The sequence below is a fragment of the Doryrhamphus excisus genome, linkage group LG8, assembly GCF_037039965.1.
Source record: "Doryrhamphus excisus strain RoL-2023G ecotype Guam linkage group LG8, RoL_Dexc_Guam_v1.1, whole genome shotgun sequence".
NCBI classification, from domain to species: domain Eukaryota; kingdom Metazoa; phylum Chordata; class Actinopteri; order Syngnathiformes; family Syngnathidae; genus Doryrhamphus; species Doryrhamphus excisus.
Window position 1 is genome coordinate 1,281,684 of NC_136364.1, and position 10,192 is coordinate 1,291,875.

Here is a 10,192-nt window from a genome sequence, read left to right on the forward strand (position 1 = left end):
ACAAACTTTGATGACATCACGAGCTTTGTGTTACTTCCTCTGCATGCGCGTTCTAAAGAAAAGAATATGGTGATGAAAAAAAACATTTCATGGTAATACTGCAAGGGAAAAGTGTATATTTACATGAGATGAGTTTAGTGGCATGCTTAAAGAACGTATGATTAGGTTATCACTGCTAGAATTATTGTGGTGGCACTGTATTGTGGTTCTCTCTGAATACCATAACAATGGGGCAGACATGTTTAGTTCTTCAGAAGTATACATACTGTAACACTTGAGGGCTGGCAGATGAAAGCTGTGTGATATCAAGAATATATATATATATATTATACATGAGAAGATGACTCTGATATCCTTCTCACTGCGCCAAGTCCTTTCCTAAGGCAAAGACAAAGACAAATGAAAATACTCAGTCACATATAAAGACTTTTCATTACTTTAGTATTACAAAGTAGAACGTGTCCCTACATGTGGACATGGAATTATACACATATACTGTAATATACATTCCTGCCAACCATATGTATCCAGACTCTAGGGATATAATCACAGTCTATATAGGTACAGTATCTAGCATACGGTACACATCTAGTAGCAAGTCATAGTGGTTCATGGCGACTAACTAGTCATGGTTTTCAAGACTAGCAAAAGGTTTGCAAGACTAGCAAGAGGTCATGGTTGTTCAAGATCACCAACTGGCCATGGGTGTTGAGGACTACTGTAGTAACGTGTCATGTTTTTTCCAAGATTAGTAACTGGCCATGTTTGTTCAAGACCACTATGTTAACTGTTCATGGTTTTTCAAGACTAGTAACTGCTTGTGGTTGTTCAAGACTAGTAACTGGTCATGGTTGTTCAAGACTTATGTAGTAACTGGCCATGTTTGTTCAAGACTACTATGGTAACTGTTCATGGTTTTTCAGGACTATTAACTGGTTATGGCTGTTAAAGACTACAGTAGTAGCTAGTCAAGGTTATTCAAGACTAGTAACTGCTTGTGGTTGTTCAAGACTAGTAACTGTTCATGGTTTTTCAAGACTAGTAACTGGCCATGTTTGTTCAAGACTTGTGTAGTAACTGGCCATGTTTGTTCAATGCTACTATGGTAACTGTTCATGGTTTTTTAAGACTAGTAACTGCTCATGGTTTTTCAAGACTAGTAACTGCTCGTGGTTGTTCAAGACTAGTAACTGCTCGTGGTTGTTCAAGACTAGTAACTGCTCGTGGTTGTTCAAGACTTATGTAGTAACTGTTCATGGTTTTTCAATACTAGTAACTGGTTATGGTTGTTAAAGACTAGTACTGTAGTAGCAAGTCAAGGCTATTCAAGGCTAGTAACTGCTTGTGGTTTTTCAAGACTACTGTAGTAACTGCTCATGGTTTTTCAAGACTTACAATATGCTGTAACTGGCCATGGTTGTTCAAGACTACTATGGCAACTGTTCATGGTTTTTCCAATACTAGTAACTGGTTATGGTTGTTCAGGACTATTATAATAGCTAGTCATGTTTTTTCAAGACGAGTAACTTCTTGTGGTAGTTGAAGACTACTGTAGTAACTGGACATGGTTGTTCTAGACTACTGTGGTAAATGCTCATGGTTTTTCCAAGACTAGTGACTGGTCATGGTCATGCATATATTTTTGTGCAGAGATGTTATACCTGTGCGTATGTAGAAGTGATGGAAAAGTCACTGGTCTTAAGTAGGATGCACTCTTTCTGCAGACCTCTGGATCTGTATGGGCAGTCAAAAATACTAGTTTTAGCTCGGTTAGCTAAAATAGTGCTTTTTGTCCCTTGTAATAAAAAGGTACATGCACTCAGAACTGTAGTTCTTAGAATGAGCACGTCTATCTGGAGGTTTTGCGTACACAGAATGCCAGAGTTCTGTACTTACATATTTTAGTCTTCTGTACATACAGTGGTGTGAAAAAGCCTTTGACCCCTTCCTGATTTCTTTTTTTTTTTTACATGTTTGTCACAAATGTTTCAGATCAAACAAATTGAAATAGCCGGTGATAACACAACGCAACACAAAATGCAGGATTTAAATACAACTTTTTATAATTAATGGAGAAAAAAAGTCCAAACCTATATGGCCCTGTGTGAAAAAGTGATTGCACCCTAAAGCTAATAACGGCGCCGCTAGGGAGGAGTATATAGTGGGCGGAGCCACCTGGTATGTCCCAGCAAGGTGCACTGTATTCGGGCACACGCTCCGAGCAGCCAGTATGAAGCCAGACATCTCTGGCAAACCTTTTGCATTTTTCAAATGCTGTGACACACTACGCCCCAAGTGTTGGAGCTTTGCTGGCGTTTCAGGTGGCTGATCAGGTTTTTGGTCAACTAGCACGTGTGATGGAAAAATCTATATTTCACAGGTATAACATATGTTACACATTATGTGAATTACTTTGTGGCCTCTTGTAGAGCTTAAACGTTTGTCCCTTCAAGGTTAGCGGGCACAGCAGAAGGCTATCTGTAATCTGGGGTTACAAATACGTACAGTAAAGTCTCGTTATATCGATATTCTCGGGAGTCGGAAAAAATACCGATATAACCGGACTATCCATATATCCGATCCTGCGCCGAACTGCATTAAAAGTGGGCGGATCTTTGATTTGGCATGTAATTTTCTCCTTGAGTTCATGGATTGCGTATCTAGCATGCTTTTGTACTACAATAAATTTTGTACTACAGTAAATAAAAATAAACTTATGCTGTAGTGATTACCGGTTACCGGGACATAATTCACCCCGGAACATAATTCACCCCGGAACTATCGATAGGGAAGGTGTTGCCACCCGGAGGGGTAGGCGCGAGGGACGGGTGTTTTCCGCTGTGTGTGCTGCACTCTGGTGGTGGAAGTGTGAAAAATAAAGTTGACTGGAAGCAGCCGTTCGCTAATAATCATACACGCCAAGTAAACATTTTTTTAATTTTATTTTTCCCTGCTAAAGAAAAAGGTTGTGCATTGTTGGGTAGCAGGTGGTTGTTGTGCATAAATGTATCTGTTTGAGTGAATTTCAACAACAGCTGCCTTTAATGTACTCATTTCTATATATTTTTATATAAAGTGTGCTTTTATAGTTATTTACCCATACCTCCACACAATAATTCAAATATGGTGACACCACACAACAGATTTTTCATTCATAACATGTTTTGCATTCTTTTAATTCTTAAAAAAATCAAATTATAAATTCCGTGAGATACTTTATATTCTGTTGTACCAGGAAAAAGATGCACAACACTTAAATAAGTAAATAAGTTCCTTAAAAAAAAATTAGCAACAGGCATGATTTGTACAATACCTGGGATTTTCCTCTGAGGAAATCTGGAAGTTGAAATTCACCTTTAAATACCTAGAAAAACAGAGCATCATCTTCAGAGGCTTTAGGTCCACTGCACCAATGGATGATGATATGGCCAGTCAATCAAGCGGAGCGAAGTAGAACAACAACATTATAAGGTGCATCATTGTTTTTTGAGAACGTTACAGTGTACTTTACAGTGCGGTTTTGATTGTTGAAATATGGCTGTTGGATACGACTGTTTTTTCATCCAAAAAAGCAGGTTCTGAGGATAGCTCCATCCTAAATACAGCGGTGCCTCGGTTAACGTCCACCCCGGTTAGCGTGTTGTTTGGTGAACAGAAAAAATGGCCATATTTCAGACAGTGAAACATTGTGATTAATCACGATTAATTAATTTGAACAATGTGATTAATCTCTTTAAAATGTTTTTGTCAATGTTTTAATCATGTTATACTCTTCATTGCACATTGTTCGACTGATGCTACTTATAATCTGCAGTATAGATTCATAGTCTGTAAAATAGGGTATATTATTCCATGTTTCACTGCTATTCTTCTGGAGTAGAATGCCCTTACAATGTGTTGTCACTGTGATTGATATATAATAAGATTTATCATCCAGAGTGTAGCCAATGCCTGCTCACCACTACACTGCATGGATTTGATTAGATTAGATGAACTTTATTGCACCTTTGGAACCTTGGTCTTGGCCAATGGTCATGGTCATGCTTTATTTGGAACATGCAACATCACGCTGAGGAACATCACGTGTTTGCACAATTCAACATGTCCAAAAAGGAGTAGGAGTAGTAAGCAGAATTAATTTTGTCCTACCCTGTCTCAATAATACGATGATACACGATACTTTGTTAGGGATGGAATATGTTTCCAGACTGTTGCGAAGAAGTGCAATGCATACAGATGAGATATATGTGTGCATCATGTGTATGTCAGGCACAGGGGGTCATAATCAGGGAAGTATTGACGAGAGGCCTTGATTATGCAGCTCAATAATCCAACCATGTTCAAAGAGACAAACCTTTTTTGCCTTTGCCATCAATAGATCATGACAGTGTGAATACCTGACACTAAATCACAATCAGTCCACATTTTTACCACCATTTTGCCTTTTAAGGGCTGTGCTCTTCAACCTTTGATCAACTGATGAACAGCCTAGTTTACTTTAATATTTATTTGAAATAAATGTTTTTTGTGTCCCATCACCAGCATGTAAAATGTCTAATGCAAAAAGACAATGTTGGTTTACAAGTGATCTCAGGGAAATGTATGACAGGCTGTTGACGTCACATTAGAAAAAAGGAGTGCTTGATTAGCTCACCCGCACAATACAGGTAATCTCTTTTTTAATGATTAGTTAACAGATTTCAACATTTCCCTCATAATCTCATTAGAATTATCATGCAGTCCTAAATACAACTGTAACTTTTCTTGAAAATGTTGATCCAAAATTTGTGGAGCACATCAATGTCAAGCTCGCAGAATGTACTAGGATCTACTGAACTTGAATGTACTTTTCCTAGCACCTCAAAGGAGAGTAGAAAGTAAATGTGTTTATGAAAAGACACGACGTGGCAACGGCAAAGTGAAATCATCTGCACTCACCCTTCTGGTGTTGTCCAGGACTTTGGGGTCGGGGCTGCCATAGTTGGGGGGGTTAGCATAAGGGTCGTAACCCAATCTGGACAACATGGGAGCAATGACGGCCATGTCCCTCACCACATCAGCTGGGATCTTCCCCACCCATTTGGACAAGGCCTCCATGTTGACAGGCTTAATGACCTGGTCGGTGGACCTCTCCACCCTGGAAGAAGGTGATGCTGTGATTAATTCAATGTAATTTATTCACTCATTGTGTAACTGAGTGCTAAACACTAGCATGTTTTCATGAGCTAAGCAACATTTTATAGTGTTTTCAGGTCAAGTGAATTTGATTTGATTTTATTTCTGACATTGGACCAGATCACAGTACAAGTCATTTAAGAATGCTTTCATATAGAACGCATCTACAAATTGTCTTTATTAACATGACTAATCATTTCATATATATGGTAATGGTTTTATTTCATTTGAACATGCATCAGATTACAATTGAGCGCATCACATAATCAGTTCACAGTTCCACATGTCAAAAAGGAGTAGGAAGAAGCAAAGCTTATTAAATCCTACCCCTCCATCTGGTACTTTTACAATCAGTAACGGTTACATTTGTTCACTTCCTGCTTTCCTAATATAGTTTAATCTTTTTATTTTTGTCACGTACCGAAGTACAAGGTGACATGACCATACAATGACATAATGGGTACCATAGTAACTGTATATATGTATATTATCGAGTCAACAGTAAAACCGCAAACATGTCATTAATTGTGTCACTGCTAATCTAATCCTTTCCCCTTCCTAGATTCTAGTTTCACTGACTCACGGGTACGCCACCAATACTCCAGTTTCACTACCTTACGGGTACTCCACCAATACTCTAGTTGCACTGACTCACGGCTGCTCCACCAAAGAGTCAAGTTTCATTGACTCACATGTGTTCGACCAGAGACCCAGTTTCACTCATGGGTACTCTGCCAATACTTTAGCTTCACTGACTCACAGATGCTCGCGCAACACTCGGGTTTCCCTCAGTCACGGGTGCTCTACCAAGACTCTACTTTCCCTCACTCATGGGTAGCCAACCAAGACTGAAGTTTCACTGATTGACGGGTGCTCAACAAAGACTCAGGTTTCTCCGATTTACCTGAGCACACCAAACATAGAGTGTGAGTTTTTGAAAATCTTCACCATAGGCCACTCATGCAAATTAGCCAACCCGACTTGATAGATTACAGTCCTGTGTGAAACTGTACAACGGTGTGACAACTCAAGCCTTTAATACACGCTTGCTTTCACCTGTTCCATGACCATTTGACTTACTTTGAGAGGGAAACTCCTCCTGCTTTCCCGATCAGCTCCTCGTGGTGGAGAACGGCGTCATTCCATGGAATGTCAAGGAATTTCAAAAGCGTCCTCATCCATTTCTCAGGGTGGAGGACTAATTGTTCATATTGCACAGGTAGGCACTTATCAGGTACCTCCAGGCACTGTGTGTACATGGTCTCCACAGCCCGATTCCATTTGGTCAAGCAGTCCCGGAAGCTTCCCAGGTCAAAGCCGGCAATTGTGACCTTTCGAGAGATCATGGAGTGCACTGAAGCACGACCATCACGGATCATGAGCACAAACTTGGCACGGGGGAATATTTTGGCGAGGTACGACAGCGACTTGAGAGCAAATGGGTCCTTGTTGCAGAGGAAGTTTGCTGGCTCGCCATGTTTGACAATGATTTCCAACAGGAAAGCCTGCATGGCGGCGTCCAGCACCTCATCCGTTACTCCGGCCTCATCCAGGCGCATCTTTTCCCTCCCGGAACGGCTCCACATCTGTTTCATTGCCAGCAGGCGTGGGATCACGCGTGTTTCTTCACCACAACGGATCTCCGGGTGGGCGTCCAGCATCGCTCTCATGAGTGTGGTCCCGCTGCGGGGAACGCCACCGATAAAGACGAGCGGCATGTCTTTGGTGTAGAAGAAAGGCATGCTGAGATTCTGGCCTGTTTGTAGTGCGCTTCGCACGCTTCCACCCACTGCTGAGAGAGGCAAAAATGCAGCAGAGTCTCGCTCCTCAATGTGATGGTTGCACTCCATGGCATGGTGCCCCAGGTAGAAGACAGTGACCGAACTGATGACCAAGCATATGATCAATAAATTGTGTTTCACCTTTCCTAGCATACTGCCAGCTGCCAGGAGCAGACTCTCCTCAAAGTATAAATTAGGGTGACTGATGGGGAAGAGAAGGGTAAGAAACCTCTTTAGGCATCTTTCTGGGAACTTAGCTTGGACTTAGTTTCCTGGTGCAAAGCAGGTACTTGAAGCCCCGCTCCATGAGGCCTGCCCTGGAAGACAAGTGATCACCCAAGGTGATTAATTGATACATTCCATGTACATTTCACGTACAACAGATCGATTGTGTCAAATCAGCAAAAACCTGTTTACATATGTTCATTTTGTGAAGCCCTGACCACCAGCAGAAACGAAGCATTTTCAACACATTTGGTCTAAAAAGCGTCATTGCTTGGAGAAGCAGCATTTATTCATCGCCAGCATCACACACAAGAGAAGCTAGCAGGGCAACGTTGCAACAAAACATACCTGAATGCAGGCACACGTCTACGACTGACTAATGACGCTGTAGAAAAGGTTATGAAGACAAAACGCGGACATTTAAATCACCGAAACCTTCCTTCTTCCCATGTTGTTGTTGTTTTTCTAGTCTTCTTCGTCGGTTTTTCACCGTTCTTCTTCCTCGTTGGTATTTGTTAGCGGTTAGCAAACCATTAGCGCCACCTGTTGGAATGACCTTTTAATGCGTGTACACGATACACAATATAAAACATCCTGACAATAAAATAAAAATAACAGTAATAATCTAATACATCTGTTAAGTTGTGGTGTTAAAACAATGTACCCAATCTATTTGATGTGCTAATTCTCACCTGCTGCCTTCAATGCAAAGATTGAGGCTTTAATGTTTATCTTTCCACATCACATTTACAACTCCATACTACTATTTACATTAAGTTTAGCAAACATCAGGAAGTGCTGCAATTTACTGATTATGTCAATATATAGTATGTCTGGACATACAATATAATATACATACATTACACAAAAAAGTAATTTGATTCATAATTATTTACCAACGGAAAATAATAGTTAAACAATTATTCAACTTTAATTCTTGCAAAAAATCTCTAATGTAATATCCATCCATCCATTTTCTGTGCCGCTTATCCTCAGCCTATCACAGCTGACTTCGGGGGAGAGGCGGGATACACCCTGGACTGGTGGACAGCCAATGTCAGGGCCAAATGGAATTGTAAAAAAGCAATTTAAGAAGACTGAATTGGTTGGGGATCATATAAGCACACTTCCGGTTCCTATTATTCACATGACATACACCCTCGTGAGGAAAAGCAGTAGAAAATGAATGAATAAATAATTAATAAAAACAAACTAAAATAGAATAATATAACAAAACAATACTAATACTAACAGTGGCAACAACAAAATCTATTTATCTAAAGCTGTTTTCCTTCTGAACTTCTGTATTTCCCTAAACCCTACATGCTTGGATTCAACAATATTTTATTTTTCCAATTTCATTTTCATTTTACTCTTTTATGATTATGAGGCTCTGCATTCTCTATTTCATTACAATATTTCCACAAACCAGGATTACCATCGGAACAACACACCAGCAGGGTAAAGCTAACCCATCTCACTATAGAATTTTATCTTATTCCCGATGTGCTCAGCTGTGGCCAAATCATTCCGTCGGGGAAATCAAACCCGATCAGGTTCACTGACAACAGAGGAGGACATCAAAAAAAGCTAAATAAATGCGCGAAGATTCGTCAGCAGAGTGGCGCAGCGGAAGCGTGCTGGGCCCATAACCCAGAGGTCGATGGATCGAAACCATCCTCTGCTATATCTGCAATTTGGAAATTAATTTTTATGACAAACGTAAAGACCATTGGCTGACTTGAAGATGATTTTATATGTTTCACATAAAAACCACCACTCACCATTTCAACAGTGTCTTATTGTTACGGCATGATGTACTCTGCTATCTATGAGGCACTCGGGTGTGTTGCACTAACCTCCAGACATCCCGTACACTACCATGTGACCTTGTACACATATTACTATCCTTGTTGTCTCTAAATTCATTTATGAATAAGTAATAATCATACCCTAAAATGAAGTGTTAGCTGATATGGAGTATTAACATGTTGATTGTTGTGCTGTGACAGGAGCATCACTGTTTATTTGAACGTGTCTTTTCTGTTTGCATCATAGAATAAAATGTGGAGGAAACTGAGCTACAGACCAGATGGGGAAATGCATGGCACAAAAAAAAACTAATTCAGTCACACTAACCAAAATGGTGCCCTGAACAGGAAAAAACTGTCACCTTGTGAGGTTTGCTGACACAAGTCTGAATGGGTGTCAGCAGAGTGGCGCAGCGGAAGCGTGCTGGGCCCATAACCCAGAGGTCGATGGATCGAAACCATCCTCTGCTATATCTATATTGTTTATATGTCCTTTGTCAAGGTTGTACATATATTTTTTAACGCAGCATTCATGACAGACGTGAAGACCATCAGGTGGTAGACCAAGGTTTGATTAGCTGACTTTTATGTGTTTCACATAAAATCCAGCACTCACCATGTTCAACTGTGAGACTGCTACAGGTATGTCAAGGGGCACAGGCCAAAGTTAATTTGGCCAGAATGCTGTCATTATTGTTATTATTTATGTGCGTCCCGTTAGTAAATGCGCCACGGACCGGTACCCGGCCTGGCGGTTGGGGACCCCTGTTTTAGAATGTATTACCATTGAGATCTGTGAAGAAAAAAGCAAAACAAAGAAAAATGCGTTAATAAGTTGTCGATACAGAACTCCAAAGTCAAGGATAGAAATGATTGAGGATTGGATCAAAACAACCTTATTCACCAATGACTTAAAAATGGCCTCTTACTATTCCAGGATAGCCATAGCATCTGAAATATACACCAGACGCTGGGGTTGAGACCTCTTCATATATATGGTATATATATGGTATATATCCCATATGGTATATGGTATAGATCAGGGGTCTCAAACATGCGGCCCGTGGGCCAAATGTGGCCCGCAGGACACTAGATTGAGGCCCCCGCCTTGATATGAAAGTTTAATGTTAGTTTGATATGGATGCTGTATGGTATCATGTACCCAGAAAAAATTATTACGTTTGATTCATGTTCATGTTA

General features: G+C 40.4%; 1 protein-coding gene across 2 annotated transcripts; it reads right to left on the reverse strand.

Moving 5' to 3' along the window:
* Positions 1-79: 79 nt before the first annotated feature.
* LOC131134790 (protein-tyrosine sulfotransferase 1) lies at positions 80-7,696 on the reverse strand. Of its 2 annotated transcripts, XM_058080402.2 has the most exons (6): positions 7,530-7,696; positions 6,256-7,273; positions 4,939-5,137; positions 3,314-3,364; positions 1,662-1,734; positions 80-378 (listed from the first exon to the last, which is right to left on the reverse strand). In XM_058080402.2, exons 2-5 carry the CDS (start codon positions 7,107-7,109, stop codon positions 1,699-1,701), a joined length of 1,140 nt encoding a protein of 379 aa, XP_057936385.2. In that variant the 5' UTR covers positions 7,110-7,273; positions 7,530-7,696; the 3' UTR covers positions 80-378; positions 1,662-1,698. The 2 variants fall into 2 exon arrangements, with proteins under 2 accessions (XP_057936385.2, XP_057936387.2); XM_058080404.2 differs by lacking the exon at positions 3,314-3,364.
* Between the last annotated feature and the right edge of the window lie 2,496 nt (positions 7,697-10,192).